The sequence below is a fragment of the Leptonychotes weddellii genome, chromosome 6 (genome assembly GCF_054177405.1).
Source record: "Leptonychotes weddellii isolate Sample4059 chromosome 6, ASM5417740v2, whole genome shotgun sequence".
NCBI classification, from domain to species: Eukaryota; Metazoa; Chordata; class Mammalia; order Carnivora; family Phocidae; genus Leptonychotes; species Leptonychotes weddellii.
In genome coordinates this window covers 51784041-51811168 of record NC_138374.1, presented here as the reverse complement: position 1 = coordinate 51811168, position 27128 = coordinate 51784041, and the positions used below count along the sequence as shown (strand labels likewise).

The 27128-nt window shown below is 37.1% G+C and overlaps 1 protein-coding gene and 1 non-coding gene across 2 annotated transcripts in view; both read left to right on the top strand.

Annotated features, from left to right (window-relative positions):
* Positions 1 to 27128, top strand: part of TET1 (tet methylcytosine dioxygenase 1) — a 116267-nt gene that overhangs the window by 79288 nt on the left and 9851 nt on the right. The window contains exons 7-13 of the mRNA XM_081824157.1: positions 2608 to 2712; positions 4313 to 4524; positions 10735 to 10885; positions 11220 to 11306; positions 15225 to 15314; positions 17329 to 17466; positions 20315 to 20663. Of these exons, the coding sequence (XP_081680283.1) occupies positions 2608 to 2712; positions 4313 to 4524; positions 10735 to 10885; positions 11220 to 11306; positions 15225 to 15314; positions 17329 to 17466; positions 20315 to 20663 (1132 nt within the window). The remainder of the gene's footprint in view (positions 1 to 2607; positions 2713 to 4312; positions 4525 to 10734; positions 10886 to 11219; positions 11307 to 15224; positions 15315 to 17328; positions 17467 to 20314; positions 20664 to 27128) is intronic.
* Positions 25749 to 25855, top strand: LOC115938399 (U6 spliceosomal RNA). The gene has a single exon (XR_004073524.1). It is a non-coding gene; the product is annotated as a U6 spliceosomal RNA (small nuclear RNA).

The following is a 27128-nucleotide window of genomic DNA, read 5'->3' as shown; positions in this document are numbered from 1 at the left end:
AAGTCTTCTTTTTTTTAAATGAGAATTTTCATCTGATATCAATAGTGTAACTTAGACTTTTTGAAATTTTCATAAAATGCAACCACATTAGGTTTTTGTGGTTTTTAACCATCCACTCAACAAATATTTGAGGAGCTGAGTTCTGTGCTCAGGAACCATGTGTGCAGTAATAAAGAAAAAGACATGAAACAGTGGCTAATATTTATTAGATCCTAGCTCTGTGGTGCTACTATAGAAAGGTTAAGAAACTTGCTACATCCTGAGATCATAAATTGACTAAGCGGTTTCAGGCTTTTTTTTTTAATTAGGGTAAGATACACTTTTTAAAATTAATTATAGCATACATACAGAAGGCTGTAGAAATCCTAAAGTCACAGAGTTTTTCTAAAGTGAGCACCATTGTGTGAGCAGCATCTAATATTACTAGCAGTTCAGAAGCCCTCTTGTCCCCCCTTCCTGCTACCCCGTAAAAGTAGCCACTCTCGTGTCTTCTAACATTATGGATTAATCTTGCCTGATTTGAACTCTATATACAGTCTTAATGTAATTATTCTTTTGCCTTGTCTTCTTTTATCCAGCATTAGAATTGTAAGATTAATTTATGTTGTCTGTAGTTGTATATCATTCTCATTGTTCAGTAGTGTTCTGTTATCATAAATAGTTAAAATTTACTGATTTATTCTTCCGGTGATTGACACTGGAGTTGTTTCCAGTTTGAGATAATTATGAATATTGGTGTTGTCTTTGGGAAATAGAAGAATGCATTTTTGTGTGATTATATACCTAGAAGTGGAATTGCTGGATTATGGGGGCAGGGGATGTGCATCTCTGCAGCTTTTCCAAATTTTTTATTACATTCCCATGAGTAACGTATAAGTGTTCCAGTTGCTCCACATTCTTATCAATGCTCCCCATTTTCTTTGTCATTTTAGACATTCTACTGGGTGTGTAGTGTAGTGTCTCTTTTTTTTTTTAAGACCTCTTTCCTCTTTTTTTAAATATTAAGTGTACAGTTCATTAGTGTTATATATATGTTCACATTGTTGTGAAATAGAACCCCAGAATGTCATCTTTCAAACCTGAAACTTTATACCCATTAAATAACTCCATTTTCCCATAATCACAGCCACTGGTAACCACCATTCCGCTTTTATGTTTTATGAATTTGACTATGTTAGAGTAGTCATATAACTAGAATCATACATATTTGCTTTTTTTGTGACTGGCTTACTTCACTTAACATTATCTCCTTAAGGTTGACCCATGTTGTAGGATGTAACAGGATTTACTTCCTTTTTAAATCTGAATAATACTCCACTATACATATATGCCACATTTTGTTTATCCGTTCATCTGTCAATGGACATTTGAGTTGTTTCCACTTCTTGGCTGTTGTGAATAGTGCTGCTATGAACATGCATACGCAAATAATTGTTTTAGGCCTTGCTTTCAACTCTTTTGGTTGTATACTCAGAAGTGGAATCATTGGATCACATGGCAGTTCTATTTTTAATTTTTTGAAGAACTTCCAGACTGTTTTCTATAGCAGTTGCACCAACATATGTGGTACTTTAAAATTTTTTTACTTTGCTACATGACTAGTAATGTGGAGCATATTTTCATATGTTCATCATCTGTTTGATATTCTCTTGTGTTGAGCCTATTCAATTTTTTGGCCAGTTTTCTTTTGTGTTTTTATTACTCACTTGGAGAAATTTCTTTATATATTTTGGGTAAAAATATTTTGTCAATTATATATATTGCCAATATTTCTCCCACTGTATTGCTTGCCTTTATAGCTTCTTAATCTATTGCTATTTAATGATTTTGATGAACAGAAGTTCTTAATCATAATGTAATCCAGGGTGTTTTAATATTTTATTTTTAAGTAATCTCTTCAACTAACATGAGGCTCGACCTTCCTACCTGAGATCAAGAGTCGCATGCTCTACCAATCACCCCCATAATCCAACTTCTTAACTCTTTATAATTATTAAGTTTGGTAATTTATTCTAAAATTGTTTTACCTGCTTCAAGGTCATGAAGATGTTTTCTTCCAAAAATTTACTGTTTTAACTTTCATATTTAGATCAACAATATAACTCAAGCTCATATTTTTCCCATATGGATATTACATAGTACCATTTATTGAAAAGACTACTTTTTATTGCAGTGTCAACTTTGTCATAAGTCTGATGCCATATACATACGCATCTCCTGCACTCTTTATTCTATTGAACTGTTTATGTGTCATTGCACCAATAGTAAACTATAATTACTATAGCTTTACAATAGATATTGATAATCTCGTAAATCACTTTGCCTTTGTTCATTTTCTTGGCCTTTCATCTTCCTTTCATTTCCATATAAGCTTTGGCACAAGTTTGTCAACTTCCACCCAAAACAAAATAAGCTCTGATAGGATTTTGATTGCAATTGCATGAAATCTAGAAATCCATTTGGGGAAAATTGACAACATTATAATAGTGTCTATTCCATGAACATGGTACTTCTCTCCATTTATTTAGGTCATCTTTAATTTCTTTTAATGTTTTTATAGTTTTCATAGGTCTTACACAGGTTTAATACTTGTCTTCCTCCATTTAGACTGCTATGAGAAAATACCAGACTGAGTGGCTTCTATACAACAGAAATTTATTTCTCACAATTCTGGAGTTTGGAAGTCTCAGATCAGGGTGCCAGCATGGTTGGGTGAGGGCCCTCTTCTCTTTGTGTTTTCACATGTTTAAAGGCATTAGGGAGTTCTATGGTGTCTATTTTATATGAAAACTAATCTCATTGATGAGAGCCTCCCCTTTATGACTTAATTATCTCCCAAAGGCCCTACCTCCTAATACCATCACAATTGGGATTCAGGATTTAATACATCTATTTTGGGTGGTCACAAATATCCATACCAAGGCAATACCTAAGGTGCTTATTGAACCTAGCTCTGAATTTAGAGACTCATTATGCTTAATTTTCTGGTGTTCACTAAAGGATATTTGGAAAAATCTGGGAAAAGCACAGATACCTAATAAATAGCATTTTAGCATTTCCCATACAAAAACTGGATCAATGTAACTATGTTCTTTGATAACTTAAAAAGTATCTGGAAAATTTTTGTTTGATACAATGTATATCATTTTTTAGCTTATTTGAAAGCGAATGTATTCTTATTTGGCTGTAAAAGGACATATAAATATAGAAAAAAATTTTAATATAAATAATTGTGTTTAGGGGGAAGGTCCTAAAGCCAACTCTACTCAAGGGATGCCTTGGTAGCAATGATTGTTAACCATCTGGAGTGACAGAAGAAAGTGATATTGGGTAACTAACATCTTAAGAAGTTTCATCTCAAGTTTATGTAATATTATAGCAACAAAAATGGAATCTTAATTATGCTGTTGGTTGCTCCGTTTTGGTCACAGGGGTGGGCACCTTTATCATTTACTGATTATGTACTGATTAATGTGGTCAGTGTCTTTGCTCCGTAAATTTGTGATATATGGAGGGAGTTTTAACCAGAATTGGTTGGTTTTATGTCTTGTCAACATTTTTATGTAATTCTTTTTGTAAGCACTGGGACCACTGGGCAATATTTTAAACACGTTTGAGGCCTTTTTAGCACCCCAGGGGTATGAGGCGGTGTAAGATAAATCAATCACTATTCAAAATTAATTGTTATATTTTACATTCACCATGTCAACTGAACCACCTTAATCTTATGATAATATGGGTATGATAAATCCTTATGGTAGCATGGGGAAAAAAATCACAGAAATTGCAGGAACATTGCTTTGTATATTAATTATTCTGTATAATAAAACTATTCACCCAAGGAAAAGATCCCTAACTTTGCGCAAATGCTAAATTTCAGTGCTGAAGTTCATTTTTGATATTGGGAATCCCTGGTTATTTGCATGTAGCTAGATTTGTCCCGATGTGGCATTTGTGGAAGAACAGAATAGTTAGGCTCTTTCCAGGAGATCCTGTGTTGTCTATTTTGCAATACTGTATCAACAGTGAAATAAAACAAACTGCTTTGGTCTACTTTTACAAATAACAACTACATACCACAGACTTCTGTTCTGCCTGTTGTTTGTTTAGTCAAGTAACCTGGGATACCCTGAGGAGTTGTGTGGATGCAGCTAGTCAGAAAACTGAATGTCCTAGAGGCTTCAACCCTTTGAGAAATAGTCATGTTTAAAAAGACCTAAAATGCAAGGACACAGAGCTTTAAAGACGATATCCATTGCACTCAACTGTAGGTGTTTTCTGTTCTATAAATAAATGCATTATGCTTTTCCAGGTTTTAAGAAGAGGCAGCGATGAAGAGAAAGTTCTTTGTTTGGTTCGGCAACGGACAGGCCATCACTGTCCAACGGCTGTGATGGTGGTGCTTATCATGGTATGGGACGGCATTCCTCTCCCCATGGCTGACAGATTGTACACGGAGCTTACTGAAAACCTAAAGTCATACAATGGTCATCCCACAGACCGAAGATGCACGCTCAATGAAAAGTAATCAAATCTGTTTTGTACTGCTTTCCCATTCACACCTCTATCATGTAATATTAAATAGTTCATTAACTACCAGTTATGCATATTATAGAATTTTAGGTATTCTGAAACTAAAGAATGAACTTTTTTTTTTTTTTTTGGTCAAAAAAGAGAGACTTCGTTTCATAGAGAGTTGAGACCATTATAGGGTTGGTTGGTTGCTTGGTTTGTAATATCTACACCCAGCTCACCAACCCCAGATCAAACCCTGAGATCAAGAGTCGCATGCTCCTCTGACTGAGCCAACCAGGTGCCCTTAGAGAGTATTCTTTTTCTGCTTCCCTCTTTGATGCCTGATCCCACTCACCCATAGAGTCTGGAGGAGAGGGATTTTTTCCAGAAAGGAAAAGCTCCTCCATAGAGAATTGTACTATATTCTCAGCAATGTAAGAGAGTACCTGTTTTCCTACTGTTTTGCCAGGAATATAACGTCAAACTTGAGGTTTTGCCCTTTTAGTAGGTGGTAAATGGCATTTTTCATGTTATGAATGAGTTTTTTCATATGGTTAAGAGTCATTTGCCTTTTTGGGTGGGGGTAGTTATTGCTCAACTACGTGTTAATTGTTTTAGCTCGTTTCTAAAGGATTGCTTCTTTCATGTATCGGGGTGCTTAAGACTTTGTTATATAATGTCTAAACGGTTTTGCCAGTTTGATACTTTTCTTTTTACTTCTGCTATGTTATCTTTTGCGTTTTCCTTTTATTATTATTATTATTTTTTATTTCCTAAGTAATCTCTACACCCATGGGGCTCGAACTTACAACCCCAAGATCAAGAGGCACATTATCCAGCAACTGAGCCAGCCAGGTGCCCCATCCCCTTTCCTTTTTAATATAATTAATCATATCTATTTTTTCTTTTGTGTCTGAATTTTAACTGGTATTTAAGAACATTTTTCTCTCTTTCAAGTTATACAGTAATTCACCCATATTTTCTTTTAGTTCTTGTTGAAATTGTAAATTTTTAAAACGTGAATCTGCGATGTACTTAAAATTTATGCTAGTTAATAGTGGGAGGAGGAGATCCATTTCTGTCCTCTTTACCATTTAAGAAAACACCAGTTACAAGAGAGCATTTCTTTCCCCTTGATTTGAAATGCCACTTTAACTGTAAGCAAAAATTACATATGAGACAGAGTCTTCTCTTGTATTTAAAATTTATTCATTGTCCTGGCTTTTCAGGTACTAGTACCACATTCTTTTTTAATTATAGAGATTTTATAATGTATTTTAGTATTTGGTAGGGATAGCTCACCTTACTCGCTCTTTTTCAAAGCTTTCTATTATTCTTTTCTGTTTGTGCTTCCAAATAAACTTTAAAATGAATTTGTCTAGGGCGCCTGGGTGGCTCAGTTGGTTAAGCGACTGCCTTCGGCTCAGGTCATGATCCTGGAGTCCCGGGATCGAGTCCCGCATCGGGCTCCCTGCTCAGTGGAGAGCCTGCTTCTGCCTCTCTCTCTGCCTGCCTCTCTGCCTACTTGTGCTTTCTCTCTGTGTGTCAAATAAATAAATAAAATCTTTAAAAATAAATAAATAAATAAAATGAATTTGTCTAGTTTAAGATAGAGCCAATGACATTTTTAATGAGATTTCATTAAATTAACTTACAATGATACTGAATCTTCCTATCCCATAACATGGTTTTTCTTTCCATTTGTTCAAGTTTACTTTTGTGTCTTCAGGATTGTTTTGTGTAGTTTTCCTCATATATGTCTCTCTTTTTTAAAAGAAATGTCATTATACTGTGGTGCCTGGCTGGCTCACAGCATGCAACTCTTGATCTCGGGTTCTCAGTTCAAGCCACGTGGTCAGTGTAGAGATTACTGAAAAAATAAAAACCTTTCGGGTGCCTGGGTGGCTCAGTAGGTTATGCGTCCGGACTCTTTCAGAAATCAAGCTCTGCATTGGGCTCCACACAGAACTTGGGGCCTGCTTGAGATTCTCTCCTCCCTCTACCCCTCCCGCTGCTCGTGTTTCCTCTGTCTCTCTCTCTCTCTAAAATAAATAAATAAATAGATAAGTAAATAAATAAAATCTTTGCAAGAAAAATAAGTAAATAAAAATCTTTTTTAAAAAAGAAATGTTCAGGATGCCTGGGTGGCTCAGTTGGTTAAGCGACTGCCTTCGGCTCAGGTCATGATCCCAGGGTCCTGGGATCGAGTCCCGCATGGGGCTCCTTACTCAGCAGGGAGCCTGCTTCTCCTATCCCTCTGCCTATCGCTCCCTCTGCTTGTGCTCTCTCTCTCTCAAAAATAAATAAATAAAATCTTTTTTAAAAAAGAAAAAAATGGGGCACCTGGGTGGCTCAGTCATTAAGCATCTGCCTTCGGCTCAGGTCATGATCTCAGGGTCCTGGGATCGAGCTCCACATCAGGCTCTCTGCTCAGTGGGAAGCCTGCTCCTCTCTCTCCCACTCCCCCTGCTTGTGTTCCCTCTCTCTCTGTGTCTCTGTCAAATAAATAAATACAATCTTTAAAAAAAAAAAAAGAAATGTCATTATATAAAATATAAACAATATATATGTCCCCTTTCTGATCCCCACACAAAATTAATTTGCATACCTTTAAGAGTATTCCTTTATGCTTATGTCATCATTTCATTACATTTACCTTATCTTTACAATGCCAGTAATATACAAACTATTTTTAATGTCTGCTAATTCTTTTTTTTTTTTTAAAGATTTTATTTATTTATTTGAGAGAGAGAATGAGAGAGAGCACATGAGAGGGGGGAGGGTCAGAGGAAGAAGCAGACTCCCTGCTGAGCAGGGAGCCCGATGCGGGACTTGATCCAGGGACTCCAGGATCATGACCTGAGCTGAAGGCAGTTGCTTAACCAACTGAGCCACCCAGGTGCCCCTAATGTCTGCTAATTCTTTTGTATGTGGATTCACAATAAACATAGTAACTCTTGTATGAAGGCACTGCTTTGAAGGATAGACATATATTGTCTCATTTAATCTTTCCAAGAATCCAATAACCTAAGTTTTATTCTATTTCATTCAATGTAGATCTAGCATACCTTTTTAATTTTTAAGTAATCTCTCTACCCACTGTGGGGTTCAGTCTCATGACCCCAAAATAAAGAGTCTCATGCTTTACTGACGGAGCCAGTCAGGCATGCCTTCAGCATATCTTTTTTTTTTTTTTTTTTTTAAGATTCTTACCAGGGTGCCTGGCTTGCTCAGTTGGTAGAGCATGTGACTCTTGATCTCGGGGTTGTGAGTTCAAGCCCCATATTGGGTATGGAGCCTAGTTAAAAAATAAATTAAATAAATAAATAAATATTCTTATTCTCTATTGTTACAGAACAGATGCAAGAATCCTTCAACGAACTCTTATATACCTCTCACCTAGATTTCATCATCATTAAGTTTGTAACATTTGCATTTATATACAAAGTCACACATACACACATATTATTATTGATTAAAAATAATTTTTTTGGGCGCCTGGGTGGCTCAGTTGGTTAAGCGACTGCCTTCGGCTCAGGTCATGATCCTGGAGTCCCGGGATCGAGTCCCACATCAGGCTCCCTGCTCAGCGGGGGGTCTGCTTCTCCCTCTAACCCTCTTCCCTCTCGTGCTCTCTGTCTCTCATTCTCTCTCTCAAATAAATAAATAAAATCTTTTAAAAAAAAGATAGTAATTTTTTTTTGTTCTGGATTGTCAGCTAGTTTCAGGCTTTATGCCTTTTCCTGTAAATAATACTTAAGAGGGTATATTCTAAGCATGAGGACATTCATTTACATAAACCCAGCAAAATTATTAAAATCAGAAAATTTAACTTCGATAAAATGCTGTTATCTAACCTACAGTTCATATTCAGGTATTGAATATTTTCCAATAATGTACTTTATAGGGGCGCCTGGGAGGCCCAGTCGGTTAATCATCTGCCTTCGGCTCAGGTCATGACCCCAGGGTCCTGGGAGCAAGTTCCACATCGAGCTCCCTGCTCCGTGTGGAATCTTCTTCTCCTTCTCTCTCTCTGCTGTCTCCCTGCTTGTTTCTGGTCTCTCTTGTCTCTCTCTCAAATAAATATATAAAATCTTAAAAAAATAATAATAATGTACTTTGTAGTAATTTTCCCCCACCCAGGAATTAATGGGTTAACTTGTTTTGCCTTTTTCATGTCTCCCTGTCTCCTCTTTTTGGTCTCTTGATTGTTTCTTATCTCATGCGTTGTCTTCCACGGCATTGATTTTTTTTAAAGATTTTTTTTAATTTATTTGAGAGAGAGAGAGACTGCATAAGCGTGGAGAGGGGCACAGGGAGAGAATCTCAGCTCCCCACTGAGTGCCGAGCCCATTGCGGGGATCTGTCTCACAACCCTGAGATCCCGACTGATCAGAAACCAAGAGTCAGATGCTTAACCAACTGAGCCACCCAGGTGCCCGGGCATTGACATGCATTGACATTTTTGAAGGCCTAATTTTATAGACTGTTGCTCAGTTTGTGTTTGACTGATTGTTTCTTTCTAATTAAAATCAAGTGAGGAATTACTGGTAGGACTACACTTTTTTTTTTTTTAAAGGTTATATTTATTTATTTGACAGAGAGAGACACAGCAAGAGAGGGAGCACAAGCAGGGGGAGTGGGAGAGGGAGAAGCAGGCTTCCCGCAGAGCAGGGAGCCCGCTGTGGGGCTCCATCCCAAGACCCTGAGATCATGACCCGAGCCGAAGCATCTGAGCCACCCAGGCGCCCCGGGACTACACTTTGTCCATAATATCAGGACCTGTTTTCAGTTCATTTGTCCTATTATCAGTGATGTTGACTATTTCGGATACTCTGCAAAAACTCTTTTAGGTCTCACAATCCTGTACAGTTTCTGTGTGTTTCATTGTTTAACTGTCAGCCGTTAATTAAATTAATTAATTAAACTACATTTTTCTTTCCTTCACAAACTGCTATCATTTCAATGACATAAATGTACTATTTATTTTTCTTTTTGTAGTCAGTGTTATCTTAATATCAGGTATTTTCTTGACTTTCACAGTTAAAAAATACTACTAGTTCTGATCTCAAAATTTTGTATACTTTTCATTTACTGATTTTTTTGTTTGTTTTTAATCATTACATAAGTACCACATTCATACTCTTAGAAGTTTCCAAGTATTATGCAATTGGAAGCCACAGGAGTGTATGTTATTTCCTCGGGTTTCATATCTTTGTATGAATATTCTAATCATTGTCATTCTTACTATCAGGTCCATGTTAGGGTCTCAGAAATGCCCCCAATGTACTAAAATAACCAAGTTACTGAATGAAACAAGCTTTAAGTTCAATTTTTCCTTTTGTAATCTTAATAAAGGTTTTCTTTAAAATTAACAAGGTGATTTCACATACAATATATAATCCATTATCAATCCTCGAGATTAAATAATGTCAGTTTATAGATGACGGAGTTAAAGTCCAAAGAGGTAACAGGATACTTTCCTTTTCATTTCTGATAGGGGAACAGATCCAAGATTTAAAATGCAGACTCTTGGGGCACCTGGGTGGCTCAGTTGGTTAAGCGACTGCCTTCGGCTCAGGTCATGATCCTGGAGTCCCGGGATCAAGTCCCACATCGGGCTCCCTGCTCGGCGGGGAGCCTGCTTCTCCCTCTGACCCTCCCCCTTCTCATGTGCTCTCTCTCATTCTCTCTCTCTCAAATAAATAAATAAAATCTTAAAAAAAGTAAAAAATAAAAAATAAATAAAATGCAGACTCTTTGGGGCACCTGGGTGGCTCATTCAGTTAAGCGGCCAACTCTGTTTCGGCTCAGATCATAATCTCTCAGGGTCTTGAGGTTGAGCCCTGGGTCGGGCTCTGTGCTGAGCGTGGAGTGTATTTAAGAGTCTCTCTCAATAAAATAAAGTAAAATGCAGACTGTTTATTTTCTCCCAGGCATATCCAAATCAAACAAGTTTATGGGTATTTGTGTATAATTTATTGCTGTTTATTTGGATTTACAATCTTGAACAAACATTTTAGTTAAAAAACTTGCTTATATTCAAGGGCCGTTAGCTTTGGGTTAACACTACTTAAGATAAAATAATTAATGAAATAGATATGTTAAAATCAGTTCACTAGTCATCTATACTTCTAAAGTTACAGGAATCTGAAATGTTCTGTCTGAGGTATTGGCCTTGCTTTATCAGTTCATTCCCTTGCAATTATCATCTTACAGTCGTACCTGTACATGTCAAGGAATTGATCCAGAGACTTGTGGAGCTTCATTCTCTTTTGGCTGTTCATGGAGTATGTATTTCAATGGATGTAAATTTGGTAGAAGCCCAAGCCCTAGAAGATTTAGAATTGATCCAAGCTCTCCCTTACATGTAAGTGTCCCTTTTTACTTTTCAATTACACAATGGATTTATAAATACATTCCTTAAAATATTTTCTAAATAGTAAAACAATGAAATATTTTAAAAGTAGTGAAAAAAAGTTAAGAATATATATAAGTAAATAGTTTAAAATTCTCTATAAATTAGGTAAAGTCTTTAACTACCAACCCAAATTCCAACTGTCCCTGGTTCCCTCCTCCTCTTCCCTAACCCCAGAGACAATCATTGTTAAAAGAACCTAGAATTTTATACCCAGCCAAAGTAGGAAGAATAAATAAAGCCATTTGCCAACATTTCAAAGACTCAGAAAGTTTACTACCCACAGAACTACTATGAAAGAATTACTAAAGGACGTAATCCAGAAAGAAGATATATGAAACCGGAACCAATCTGTCCGGGACACGAGGCCATGGTGAGCAAAGAAATTAGTCAACCTTACTGTTAAGTTTAAATAAGTTGAGTACTTACATTTTTTTAATTAAAATAACAACTGATAAGTATAATTCCATACTCTTATCAACTCAAGGGTGGGTAGGCACTGGGGGAGGGGGGCACCTATAGGAACTAAGTGTGGTAATGTTTTATGCTTTGTTTGGAGTGGGGAGAATTTAGATACTAAGATCAGTGTTTTTCAAACTTTGAGCTGTGACCACAAATAAAAAACATTTTATATTACAAACTGCTATCCAATGGTATATGCAAGTAAATAATTAAAATAAAACATCAGAAAATAATACTTCATCTTCTATGTAAGAGAAGATATTAAAATATTAAAAAGTTAATATCCAATCTAGTTATTGCTGAGGATCACTATGATTCACTATAATATTTTTTATAAATTCTCATTTTTCTTTTTTCAAATGTTAGTTATTACCTACTAAACTGATTTCTTGGCCCACGAATGAGTCATGACCCACAGCTTGGAAAACACTGCTCTAGATGTTGTCAGAAAAACATATATTTGAGCAAGATTATTTTTAAGATTTTTTAGATGAATAGAAATAGAATTTTTACATTTTGAAATTGTTGTGGGGAAAAAATCTTTAAAAAGAAAACAATCAAAGGATTTTTAAAGATCATTAGAATACAAGATAAATAGGAAACAGAAAATAAAACAGGAATGAATCCAACTATATCTATAATACAATGAATATAACATCTTTCAAGAAACTCAAAATTAATAATCATCCTTTTACAGAGATAATCAGAATTATTTAGCATTTTCTTGATTTGCCATCTACTGCAATTAAACAAGGAAATGATTCCAGAGAGAACTATCATTTGCAGATCAAGGACCTTAGAAGAAATCTAATAAGTCTGTTAGGGGCGCCTGACTGTCTCAGTCAGTAGATTGTGTGATTCCTGATCCGGGGTCGAGTTCAAGCCCCATGTTGGGCATAGAGCTTACATTTTTTAAAAAGGAAGTGGGTTAAACCTTTAGGGAGAAAACTTTAAAAATTTAGTAAAGGACATATAAAACACCTGATTGTGGAAAGGTGCTATGTTCATCCATAAGAACACATGATAATGTGATGTCCTTCTCCCTTAAAATTAATCAGTTTTCTTTCCAAATACTATATGATAAAACTACCAGTATGTAAATATATTAGTAATACTTACATGACTGTTAAATTTTTATTCTACAACAGAATATTATGTAATTAATGAGTATGAGATCAGTTTTTATGATCATTTTAAATATTGAATAACATCTGTATGGTGCTTATAATACAGAAAGAAGCATTTCTCATTACAGAAACTGACAGAAGGCCAGGATGAAGCTCAGAGCAGGCAAGGGAGAGTAAGGTGAATGCAGTGGCCTTGTATGCGATGTCAGCCATTTTGGAAGATCATTAAAGGATTTAATGAAAGTGATACAATCACACTTTTCTTTGAAAGAGATCTCTATAGTTGCTCTTTGAATATGGATTAGAGTTGGTAAAGAGTGTGTTTAGCAAGATGAGCTAGCCTAAGAATAGTCCAGAGAAGGGATCATTGTAACTTGGAATATGGTTGTGACAGAGGAAATGGTGGGCAGTGGTTAGTCTGGAAAGGTTTTAGTTATTAGATGGTAGTGCTATTGCTTGATATAGGTACGTGGACATAGAACCCAGTTTCAAAAAGGTAGATTATGGATTCATTTTGGAGCCACTAGGTGAGAGATTTCTATAAAATCCAAGTGGGAATGTCAGGTCAATAATAAGAATCTGGGGGCACCTGGGTGGCTTAGTAGGTAGAGTGTCAGACTCCTGGTTTTGGCTCAAGTCGTGATCTCATAGGTCTCGAGATCGAACCCCATGTGGGACTCCACACTGAGTAGGGAGTCTGCTGGAAGATTCTCTCCCTCTGCCTCTTCCCCCATTCACTTTCTCTCTCTCTCTCTCTCTCTCTCTCAAATAAGTCTTAAAATAAGAAAATGGAGAAGAATTTGAAACTCAAGTGTGATTTGTGGTCCAGGTAGTAATTATAGCCACAGATGTGGATATATGACAGTCCTAGGGATCAGGTGTAGGATGAGAAGAGCAGAGGAATGTAGGCTTGAGCCCCAACAGTTAAAGATCTGATAAGAAGAAACCTCTATATCTGACACACACATTTGTTCTAATGAAACAATTAGAAAATCAAAATTTTTACATTATGTATAATGAGACTTAAATTTGTAAAGTGATACCAGTGGTCAGCTATAAAGCTGTATTGGATTTTTTTTCTATGTGCCTACTTTATTTCAACATCTCTACACTGTAAATGAGATATTTCATGATGACCAGTTACTCAGTCTGACTTCTGATACCAGATGATTCGTAATCTCCTAGCAGTGAAACACAATTGCCTACTCTACCTAAATATTTTAGGTGTTAGAAAACAATCAGAATCTTTTCAGTAGGTACTTAAATCACAATTGTAAGTTTTCCCCAAATAAATGAAATAATTAATGGGTGAGTATAGCCAGGAGGTGTTTTTAAAGTAGGGTCCTGACTTTTCCTGACTATATTTATGAAACTATATTAAGTATCAGATACATAAGTAAGACAGATGAAAGGAACACAGTAATCTATATATAGACCTGATATACATAAATTTCTTTTTCAATGAAAGCATCAACCTAAATCATGAGGAAACTAAAAGAGTGATCACTGATGCTTTATAGTTGCCCAAATTGGGGTTTGTTAAATGCACTCAAGAATTAACTTCCTATGTCTACATTGTGTGTGGCTTTGGTTTTATTAATAATCTGATGAATATCAGAAGTAAACTAATCCACATGAAGGTCTTCTTTCTGTGTTCTTGGCATCCACCAGATCTCAAATGAAGCAGAAGCATGGAGCCTTCTTAAATCTCTCCTTCATCCTTACTCTCAGTTCCCCTTTGATAGTCTTCCTTGGATGTGACTGATCATTTATCAATTCTTTGATTTGATTTAGGATACAATCCTCTCTCAAAAATTACTACAGTTGTCTTTCAGCTATTGTTTCCAAAGTCTACCTTATCTGCTGCATACGTTGTACTGTCTTCAGTGATTTTTTTTTAAGATTTTATTTATTTATTTTAGAGAAGGAGACAGAGAGCGTCAGCAGGGTGGAGGATAGTCTCAAGCTGTCTTAGCTCTGAGATCTCCACTCAACTCGGGGCTCAAACTCACAACCTTGAGATCACAACCTGACCTGAAACTTCAGTGATATTTTGCATAGAGACATTTGTCATGACTGTTCTCCTTGAAAAAAAGGTCTTATAATGTTTCTACCATCAGTAGCAATCTAGACTCTTTTAATGGTGTCCCACCACATCTTCCACAATTTTTGGCCGTTATAATGTGAAAAAGAAAACACTAGCTTTAGACAACCAGTTGCCCACTTACCTATTATTGAAGCTGTTAGCATAGAACCTGATATGTAGTATGCACCTTATGTTTGTTGTTCTCCCACTTCTGTTATAGAAACTTGTTGCGCTGTGTCAGAGTTCTTTACCTCAACATTTCCTCTTGCCACTAGGAACCCTGTCTTGATTTATTTCAAGTGCCCAGTACTACTGAATAAATATAAAATAGGGTTCTTCTATTTATCAACATGAGCACTTTACCTCTAACACCATTTAGACTTCTAATTAGCTTATAACATAGAACTTGAATTTCAAAGACTAAATTAAAGCATAATAATGACCAGTAGTTCAGATTTTTTAAGAATCAACCCATGTGATTTTCTATGGTAGTTCTTTTATTAGGGTAAGTATGAGTTGTGCATCAACCACATATCAGCAATGATTTATGATTCGTTTTCATACCTAAAATTCATGTCATTATGAAGCAACTTTTATGGACTGTCTTTTCCTGTAGGAAAAAAACCTTGAAGATAATTTACAGAGTTTGGCTACACGATTAGCTCCCATTTATAAGCAGTATGCTCCAGTTGCTTACCAAAACCAGGTACGTTTGGGGACCATATACAGTGCTCTTAAACATGGTTGAAATTTCGATATAAGCAACATCATTATTAATAGAAAACCTTCAGATTTGAACTTGAGTGTGTATCTATTTTTACAGAACAGCTTAAAAAATTTTCCAGCCTGGATGTGCCTGGCTGGCTCAGTCAGTAGAGCATGCGACTCTTGATCTCGGGGTCATGAGTTTGAGGCCCATGTTGGGTGTAGATACTACTTTAAAAATATTTTCTTAAAAAAATTAAAAAGTTATCACTTCCTATTATGACAAGTGAATTAAAACTCCAGAGTGACAGAATTGTAATTAATTCTAGAAATTTTAATTTATGAAACAGGAATGCATGATTGATTCAACACAAGAAAATTAATCAATGTAGTATACTAACTACATTAATAGAACAAATGACAAAAAACACATGATCTCCCCATAGATGGAAGACATTTGACAAAAATCCACCACTTTCATGATAAAAACAGTTAACAAAATAGCAATAGAAGGGAATTGCTTCAGCCTGATAAAGGACATCTACAAAAACCCACAGATAATATCATAGTTACGATAAAGACTAAAACATTTTTTGCTTACTGTCAGGAACAAGACAATATCTACTCTCCATTTCTAGTAAACATTTTGCTAGAGGTTCTATTAAGAGCAAGTTGAAGAAATTCAGAGTAAAAAAGGAGATAAAATGATCTCTACTAGCCAACGGTATGCTCCTATGTGTGGAAACTATTGAGGGATACACATACATACACACTCACTATTTGAGCTAATCAGTGAGTTTAGCAAGGTTTCAGGATACAAGATCAATATGCAAAGTCATTGTTTTTCTACATACTAGCAATAGACAATCCAAAAATAAAAATAAGGAAAAACAGATTGTCAAAATTTTGCAATTTTGTGCTTCAAAGGACATCATCAAGAAAATATATGAGGGGTGTGGGAAATGAGGAGATGAGGTCAGGGGGCAGAGGCTCCCAGCCATAAGATAAATTACATTTGGGCATCTGTTGCACAGCATGGGGAATATAATTAACAGTACTCTATCATAGACTTAAAAATTTTTAAGAGACCTTAAGTGTTACCACGACACACACAAAATAATCCTCACTATGTGAAGGGATTGAGGTGTTAACTAACCTAAGTGTGGCAGTCATTTTGCAAGGCTGTATATGTCTGCAGTCATCACAAGGTAGAAAATAAGTGTATAATGATCTTTTTATTTTAAACATAACCAGAGATCTAGATTTCTTCAATCTTCGTTTGTATTATCATGAATAGCATGCTCTCTGTTAATTGCTAACCTTTGGGTTTTTTGTTGTTGTTGTTGTTTTTTCTCATTGTATTATATTATGTTAGTCACCATACATGACATCATCAGTTTTTGATGTAGTGTTCCATGATTCATTGTTTGCGTATAACACCCAGTGCTCCATGCAGAACGTGCCCTCTTTAATACCCATCACCAGGCTAACCCATCCTCCCACGCCCCTCCCCTCTAGAACCCTCAGTTTGTTTTTCAGAGTCCATAGTCTCTCATGGTTCGTCTCCCCCTCCGATTTCCCCCCTTCATTTTTGCTAAGCTTTGGTTTTAAAAAGAGTCCTAAATTCTATATTGGCTCATGAACATATGTATATATGTTTACCTACTTTTTATAGACATTGAAAACTTCACATGTACTTCATGCACTGTAGTAGTCTCTCTTTCTCCAGGGATAATTTAGGCTTGGTCTGCTCAATATTCACCTCCAACAGGTATTGTCGTCAGCCTACCATCAGTCACAGCCAGTCATTGTCACTTTCCTTGCTGTCCTCGTAGACTCTTCCTCCTGAATGTTACTGAACTACCCATCCACTACTTTACCACACTATAGTCAGAAATCTCTGACTTACAATGTATAATTAGTTTAAGAACTTTGTCAGCAAGTGATTTTTACTCTTTACTAAAGGAGATTCTTTCTGGCTCTTAAAACTTTGTGCCATACATTTCTCTTTTTAGGTAGAATATGAACATGTTGCCCGAGAATGTCGGCTTGGCAGCAAAGAAGGTCGTCCATTCTCTGGGGTCACTGCTTGCCTAGACTTCTGTGCCCATCCTCACAGGGACATTCACAACATGAATAATGGAAGCACTGTGGTATGTACCTGGGTGGCTTTTGATTCTAAACGGTCCATTGCTGTGTACTTAGGCTGAGGTCCTGAAATATGATGATTGTTAAAAACCCTATTTTATGTTCTGTCCCACATAGTTTATAATATCAATGGTATTTAAGTTATTGTTGATATACTTGAACAAAGTTACAGAACTGGCCTTAAATATTTTGTTCAAAGTCTCGAATCATAGTGGTACGTTTGCTAGGAAGTAGGAGTACAATTCTATGCCATCAAACTGGTAGGTAGGAAGTTAAGCAACTTACTGTTTTTTGTTTTTGTTTTTTGCCTTCTGTGTATCTCAGGGTTTTTGTGAAGGAACTAGGCCAAATGTATCATCTTTTTTGTGCCAGTATATATGTATAAAGTTATGTTAATATACCAGAATTGTCAGAAATATTTGCATTTAGGTGTGCACACTTAGATTTACAGCCATGGAAAGAATTACATGCGCATAGCGTGAAGTCAATCAAGAGATGTTTAAATTAGGTAAAAGACCGTGGAGAGAATCATGCAATGGTCCTTTTGTAAGTGGAATGGGTTTTGCTTCCAGTAATTGTCTTCTCACCTGGTAAAACATTCCGCTCTATTTTTGCACTACACCAGTCTGTTTGGTTGGCCCCATGTAAGAAAGATAGCTACAGGTTCCTGAAAGTACACAATCTAATCCATCAAAAGGCAGCCTTCCTTTCTTGTTTGGCCGATAAGTCTGTGAGTGATAGATTAAGGAGCCTTTTTTTCCTTTTTTCTTAATCTTTCTTGTCCACTGTTGTTGATCAGTGGAGCCTTTGAGATCAATGATATTATAAATCTGTCTGGATGAATCTTGGCCGGAGTGTGGTTCATTGTCATTGCGTGGCTAATATGTTTTACCTGATTTGCTTCATTACAAACTATCTGTGATCAGGCTGAATTAGGTTCAGAATCGAACTAAATTTTGGTTCCACTTCTCTCGTGCTTCTCCTGTGTATTATTCAGTGCTGCCTCTTCTCCACTGCTCTTGTTCAAGCCATGAGGCTCATACCCAGAACTTGACATAACTCCAAATTTCCCCATCTCTGAAACCCTGAGTTCTCCAAATTCGGCTGCCAATTCTCTTTTCACCCTGTCTGCTGCCCCAGTCCTTCTAATTATGCTTCTCATATCTACTCCTTGTCCCCTTCTTAATCTCCCTGTGAACAAATAAATTGATTAAGTAAACATTTATTGGTGGAAGAGTCTACTTTTTAACATGATTACTTTAAAATTACTGACAAATAACACCCAAGAGAACTCAGTATTTCAAGTCTTGCTGGTAAATGTGACTATAAATATTGAGGAAATATTGTGATTTTTAAAACTTTAAGCTTATCTTACTTTCCTATCTGTATTCATCAAGTCTATCGAGCTTATAATCAGGCAGTTTTCTTTCTTTCCAGCCTACTGTCTTAGAAAGAGCCCTTAGCTCTAGGAGAGATGTTTTTAATAAAAATAATGAAACCATTCAGGGCGCCTGGGTGGCTCAGTCGTTAAGCGTCTGCCTTCGGCTCAGGTCGTGATCCCAGGGTCCTGGGATCGAGCCCCACATGGGCTCCCTGTTCGGCAGGAAGCCTGCTTCTCCCTCTCCCTCTCCCCCTGCTTGTGTTCCTTCTCTCGCTATCTCTCTCTGTCAAATAAATAAATAAATCTTTAAAAAAAAAAATGAAACCATTGGATATATTTTTGGTGGCTCTTTAATGACCCTTGAAAATTAATTACCACTAAGATACTAATCCATGAAGAAAAATATGAATATTAGGTATCAAAGTCAGGGATTTCCTGTATGTAGTTCTGTAGTTTTATTTCTCTACAATGAATAAAAATAACTTTTAAAGTCAGGAGAAGGACTGAGATAGGTTATATTCAAGACAGAATTTTCTTCAGATGTCTTACTTCACATGCAAAAGAAAGGTAGGTAACTTATTGGTATGTTCCTAGCCAGAATAGAAGTAACATCAAGCAGAAAGAGAAAATTTATCAAAATGAAATGTTTAATTTTTAAAAACTATTAGAATTTTTAAAAATAATAAAAAATCAATTTAAAAATAAAACTATTAGAATATAAGTCCTGCTAGAGAGAAATCTCTTGTGCTTCTTCTTTTACTTCATTGATATCTGTTCAGTGCATTTAGTGAAGAAAAAATCACCCTGGGGGTGTGGGGGGCAGAAAAAAAAAAAATCTGTATATCTATAGATAAATTCCACTTATAAGCAGAAGTGAAGAAATCCTAAAGGAAAACAGAGCAAATTAGCAAATTCTTCCTAATTAATCCCCCTCTACCCAAAGAATGTGACATTATTTGAGAAATAGGGAAATACATAGGCTAAAATAATGTCTTCTTAATGTTTTATATGAATGCTGTGGACAATCCAGTAGATATTCCCTAACTTAGGCAATGAAGTAAAATGGAATGTAACAAAAGGCTTACTATTTAAAATATAGGAGTTTTGGGGTGCCTGGCTGGCTAGTTGGAACAGCATGTGACTCTTGATCTCTGTGCCCTGAGTTTGAGCCCCACACTGGGGATAGAGTTTACTTTTAAAAAATACTATAAAATACATAAACAAGTATAATGTTATTGACTTATAAGATCAACTCAAAATTACACTGGTCTGCTTACAAACCGTTGATAAATTACTAGAATTGAAGCATGTTGAGTGGCTTGATATGTATTATTTATCCAAAATCACTATACCAGCAGTAACCATTGGAAAACAGAATGGGAATACAGATCCTTTTGACAATGGCAACAATTAGAAGGTAGAAATAACTACGATGAATGTGCAGGACCTATTTCATGTTTTCTTTCTGTCAGGTTTGTACTTTAACAAGAGAAGATAACCGCTCCTTGGGGGTTATCCCTCAAGATGAGCAGCTGCATGTGCTACCGCTCTACAAACTCTCAGATACAGATGAGTTTGGCTCTAGCGAAGGAATGGAAGCCAAGATCCAATCTGGGGCCATTGAGGTGCTCACACCCCGCCGTAAAAAAAGAACACGTTTTACTCAGCCAGTTCCTCGTTCCGGGAAGAAGAGGGCCGCAATGATGACAGAAGTTCTCGCACATAAGATAAGAGCGGTGGAGAAGAAATTCATTCCTCGGATCAAGCGCAAGAATAACTCGACAACAAACAATAGCAAGGCTTCCTCGCTGCCGCTTTTAGGTGAGGCCTGTGGACCCTGCTGACTCTCTGTGCACAACTTCCATTGGCCGAAGGGTTGGGACTTGCCTTTGCACCTTATTTCCCCTCTCCTTTATCTTTGCTGCTCTCTTAGGAATGAGGCATTCTGGGGGAAAAAGAAAGAAAGAAAAAAAAACCCAACTTTTGATCAGATATCAATTCAGTTAGATAATTGTTCTTAAGTCTCCTTTGCTTTTTAATACAGGTTGGTTTAGAGTTCAAAATAAGACACTGACTCCATTCACATACACAATTTCTCCATAATTGCCAAAACTCAAAGTCAACAAGAGAGTGGCCCATCCATATTTCGTGGTATTTTTTTCTATTTATGGTGTTTTGTTTTTTTAAACATGTTTTTATTGTTTGTTCCCCATCTGTTTCGAAGCCCAGCTCCTCCTTCTTGGCATACGTGAAATGACATTGCTTCCTTGAAGTCTTCCTCACTCAAGTTTAGCATCAATTTAAGTAAGGCAGTCAACAGGTATTACAGGGCACCCCTTTGTGCGGTTGTCGGTGCTAGAAATGTCGTGGTGGAAGAGGAGAGGGAGGGCTGTGCAAAAAAGCCATTTGAATATGGTTGTCAGAGCGATTTGCTGAGAATGAGGCATTTGAGTCAAGGCCCCAAAGCAATGAGGATCACGAGTGTTTTTATTTGGAGAAATAGCATTCCAGGCAGAGTAAATGGCAAATGTAAACGTCAGGAGGCAAGAATTTGCCTGGAATACTTGAGGCAAGCAAGGAGACCAGTGTGGCTAAAGCTGAGCATGAAATGGGGAGAAGAGTAGGAGATAGATGGGAGAGGGAAGAGGGGTCTCTGAGCTGTTCATCCCAGGCTTTGTTGACTGCCCTAAAGACTTTGGCCTTTTTTGAGTGAGAGGAAGGTTAGTGGATATTTCAGAATCGAGAAGGGATGGGGCATCTGGCTGGTTCAGTTGGTGGAGCATGTGACTCTTGATCTCTGGGTTTTAAGTTCAAGCCCCACGTTGGGTGTAGAGATTACATAAAAATGAAATCCTTAAAAAAGAATAGAGAAGGACTGTAACCTGACTGAAACCTAACATTCTGCTTACTGGATTGAAACTAGAAAATAGTAGGCAGAGAACAGAAAAGTAGGGCAGTGGTATAGAGGCCATCCTAACAGCTCAGGAGAGAGGTGATGGAGCTTGGTCCAGATTGACTAATGAGAAGGACGTGAGAAATGTCTGGTCCTGGATGTTTTCAAAGTAGAGTCAACAAGATTTCTCATAAATCTGGAATGTGGACAAAAAGAGAAGTGTGAGTGTTTATCCTGATGTTGGTCTGAAGAAACTAGAAAGATGGGGAAATCACCAAAGGTTATGAGAAAAGGGGAGAGAAGAATAGATTTGGAAAGATACAGAGGGAGATCAGAAGCTCACTTTTGGACATGTCAATTTCCAGACACCTGTCAGACAACTGTTAATAAATGATGTAGGCTCGAGGTATGATTTAGGAAGTCAGCTGCATAGAGATGGTATTTAAAAGCCTGAGAGTGAATGAAATCACAGAGACACTAAAGGAGCTAGAAGGACAAATCCTAGGAATTCCCAATCTGTACAGGCTTCAGAGATGAAGAACCAGCAAGAGAGACTTGGAAGGTCTGGTGAGGTAGGAGTGAAACCCCAACACTGTATGTAGTGTTTCAAGGAGGGGAGGGATCAACCATGTCAAATGTTGCTCTGTGTCAAGTGAGATGAAAATTGAAATTTCACCATGAGTTTTGTAGGCTACCAGAGGTCCTACTTGAGCAGATTCAATAGTGAGAATGAATGAAGTAGATTGATAGGGAAATGGGAGAGAAATGGAGAAATTCTTGTGGTTGGCTATAAAGGGGATCAGTTGAATGCAGTGATGTTTACAGGGCTGAGAGGTTTTTTTCTGAAATGGAAAAAATTTTAAAGGTACAAAGTGAGTGAATAATTTAATGAATCCCACTTCCCTCTTATGCTCCCAATTTAAAACATTTTTTAATTTTAAAAATTTATTTTATTTAATTAATTTATTTATTTAAAAGCAGCCTCCACACCCAGTGTGGAGCCCAACATGGGGCATGAACTCACGACCCTGAGATCTAGACCTGAGCTGAAACCAAGAGTGGACACTTGACTGACTGAGCCACCCAGGCTGCCCCTAAAACATTTTTAATACATAGTAATTCTTATTTCATCTATATCCTTATCCAGGCCCCACCCCTTCAAATTTTTTGATAATAAATTATAGAAGTCACATCATATTATCAATTACTTCATCAGTATGTGTCACTAAAAGATAAGGAATGTTTAGAACCACAATACCCAAAACAAATAAATCAGATAATGCCTTAATACCAATCAGTGCTCAAATTGCTCCATTTGTCTCCTAAATGATTTTTCTTTTTTGACATTTGCTATGTTTAAATCGGTATCCAAACAAGGTCACACGTTACAGTTAGTTGATATGTCTCCTCTACCACTTTTCATTTAAAGCTTGCTTTTCCTATTATTCCTTCTTTTTTCTTTTTTACATATAGCAGAAACCATTATCTTGTAGAGACGAATTCAGCTTCATTTTTGAAAACACTTAACTATGGGGGCACCTGACTGGCTCAGGAGGTAGAGCATATGACTCTTGATCTCGGGCAAGCTGGCGAATTCAAGTCCCACATTGGATGTAGGGCTCACCAAAACAACAACAACAAACCAAAAAACAAAAAACACTTGCTATGGCCAAGGACACTGGCTGATTTCTACATTCTTGTTTCTTCACATCAGGAAATACAGTATCTGATGGTATCTCTTTTTATGATGTTAAGGCTGATCCATGGTACAGGTGTTGTCAGCGTGATTCACGGATTATAATGTTCCCTATGAGCTTTTTACGTGATGGTTTTAGAAACGCTTACTATCATGTTCTATATTCTTTATTCCATTAGGAGTAACAAAGTCTACCATTCTTTTTCCATTTGTTAGTTGATCTTTTAAAAAGAAATATTGTCCTTACCAATAACTTGCTAACTATGAGTTATGGTTCATGTAGAGAAATTAGAATAAATGCTTGGCAATTTGACTTTACTCACCAGTTTTCAGAATACAACTTAATTCCTAGTCATTTTCCAGTGTGTTCAATTTTTTTTTAATTTAGTAGCATTTTGATCTCATGTTTTTTATAGTTTTTGTATTTATATTTCATTATTTTTTTTAAAGATTTTATTTGACAGAGAGAGACAGCGAGAGAGGGAACACAAGCAGGGAGAGTGGGAGAGGGAGAAGCAGGCTTCCTGCGGAGCAGGGAACCTGATGCAGGGCTCGATCCCAGGACCCTGGGATCATGACCTGAGCCGAAGGCAAACGCTTAATGACTGAGCCACCCAGGTTCCCCTATATTTCATTTATTATTTATAGTTTATATTTCAGTGCACATTAAATAGGCGGGGGGTTTTCCCAGTTAAATATGAAAATGCTTTTAAAAATCCTCAAACTGAGGGGCACCTGGGTGGCTCAGTCGTTAAGCGTCTGCCTTCGGCTCAGGTCATGGTCCCAGGGTCCTGGGATCGAGCCCCACATCGGGCTCCTTGCTCGGCGGGAAACCTGCTTCTCCCTCTCCCACTCCCCCTGCTTGTGTTCTCTATCTCGCTGTGTCTCTGTCAAATAAGTAAATAAAATCTTAAAAAAAAAAAAATCTTCAAATTGAAACCAATATTCTCAAATTGTCCCATCTTTGATCAGTAGAAACCCATCATGCTGGCTTCTGAACTTTTTTGTCATGACCCCGATTGTCTTTGATAGCTTCCTTAGCTTCTGTTCCGACAAGATGTTCTAGGCTCATCTTATATAATCCTGCCCCATATATAAATTCAGCCATTTCTCCGGGGAATCCAAAGAAAAAAATACACCTTGAATTTATACTGGTACTCAGCATTAGAATTACAGGGTATTCCGTAACTTTGATTTTTTTATATTTGCAAGGAGAGTTGGCTTATTTGTTTTTTGTAAGGAGAGAGAAATGACAGTGAAGACATTTATATAATGCTAGGAAAGATTCAGTAAATTGATAGTGAAGATGCAAGGCAGAGAGAATCAGCATTCCTTTTTGCTTCTTAGCTCCATTTTACAAATACTTAGTTTAGATTTATTTTAAGATGCCCATGTCTGGTTCCATGCTGCCTGTAAACAGTATTCCTATCATTTTCATCTTTGTGTCGTTCCCTAATAGCATCTTCACAAGCTATGATTTTAGTAATATATATCCTGTTAGTTGCCCTCTCCACAATATTTGGCTTATAACCCCTTGTCCTTTTGTAATCTTACCCATAAGAATGTTTTTATTTTTTATCTTTTCTATTTTTAAGATTTTATTTATTTATTTATTTATTTGAGAAAGATAGCAAGAGAGAGCACGAGCAGCAGGGAGAGGGAGAAGCAGTTCCCTGTTGAGCCGGGAACCTGATTTGGGGCTTGATCCCAGGACCCTGGGATCATAACCTGAGCCGACGACAGACGCTTAACCAACTCAGCCACCCAGGCGCCCCCATAAGAACTTTTTTATATAGATTTACCCATTTCAGTAAAAGGCTCCTTCCTTTTTTTTTTCTCCTTCCCCAACCCCCAACCCCCCAAGACTCATTACTCTTTTATAATCTTTCTGCCCCATGATTTATATTCTGTTGACAACCTCTATAATAGATGCAACCACAGATTTCTTAATGTGCCACCCCTTGGGTTCCATGTACAAGTTCTCTTTAAAAATGAGAACTGGCAGGGTGCCTGGGTGGTGCAGTCGGTTAAGCTTCTGACTCTTGATTTCGGCTCAGGTCATGATCTCAGCATTGTGAGATCGAGCCCTGCGTCGGCTCTGCCCTGGGACTGGAGCCTACTTAAGATTGTTTCTCCCTTTGCCCCTCTCTCCATCCCCCTAAAAAAAGGGAGAGAGAGAACTGGGACGCTTGGCTGGCAGAGTCAATGGAGCATGAGACTCTTCATCTCAGGGTTGAAAGTTTCAGCCCCTCATTGGGTGTAGAGATTACTTTAAAAAAAGAAAAGGAAAAGCAAGATAAAAATGAGAGTTATCATGGTGCTGGCTTTGGCAGCACATATACTGAAATTGGAACAACACAGAGTAGAATAGCATGGCCCCTGCGTAAGGATGACCTACAAATTCATGAAGTGTTCTATGTTTTATTTTATTTACTTTTTTTAAATTTTATTTACATGGGGCGCCTGGGTGGCTCAGTTGGTTAAGGGTCTGCCTTCAGCTCAGGTCATGATCCCAGGGTCCTGGGATCGAGCCCCGCACCGGGCTCCCTGCTCCACGGGAAGCCTGCTTCTCCCTTTCCCACTCCCCCTGCTTGTGTTCCCTCTCTCACTGTGTGTGTGTGTCTCTCTCTCTGTCCAATAATAAATAAATATTTTTTAAAAATTAAAAAAAATAAATTTTATTTACCTTTCTATGTTTAAAAAGAGGGAGAGAGAGAAAAAGAATTACCCTGTCTCCAGGTTGTATTGTGTTATATTAGTTTCAGGTGTACAATGTATGTAGTTATTTTGAATTAGATCAGTGTTTGCTCTTATAGTGTTAATTATTTTAAAACATGGCCACTTTTTCTATTTCTTGTCCTAAAATCTGCTGCTTTTGCACTTCCAGAAATTGTTATAGAACTTCAAAACAGGAAGAATATTTCCATCAAGAAAAATGTTCCCATTTGCTATGAAGTTTGTGTGGTTATGTCAGAATAGATTACCCATAATAGCCAATATGATAATAAAGATCTACCTACTTAGTGAGAAAGAAACAAAGCTTAGGGGCACCTGGGTGGCTCAGTCATTAAGCGTCTGCCTTCGGCTCAGGTCATGATCCCGGGGTCCTGGGATCGAGCCCTGCATCGTATTCCCTGCTCTGCGGGAAGCCTGCTTCTCCCTCTCACACTCCCCCTGCTTATGTTCCCTCTCTCGCTGTATCTCTCTCTGTGAAATAAATAAATAAAATCTTTAAAAAAAAAAAAACAAACAAAGCTTAAATTCACTTGGTCTTGAGGGTCACAAATGACTTATTTCAACTAAAAGTTCTTATGTGACTTCCCTTTGCCTAATAATTGAGTTTGCCAGTCATGATGTTTTCTTGATAACTATTATTTTTACTTTTTTGAAAATGAGATCAGGCAATACCTAAAATGTATCTAAACATCTCTTTGGGTAGAAATACTGCTCTAAATCATCATGTTATCACCTGCATTGTCTTCCAATGTATGATCTTAATATTTACTTCATAGCCAACTAGGTCATTTCTAATCTCTTACTATTTTAAACAATGGACATTCTTCTGGCTAAATCTTTGTGCTTATTTATATTATTTGCAAAGGGAAGAATTCTTTAAGGAAAATTGTTGGGTGAAAAAGCATACCAAACAACATGCAATTTTTAATGCCTGCTTGTGTGTTTGACTTAAAGTCAATAG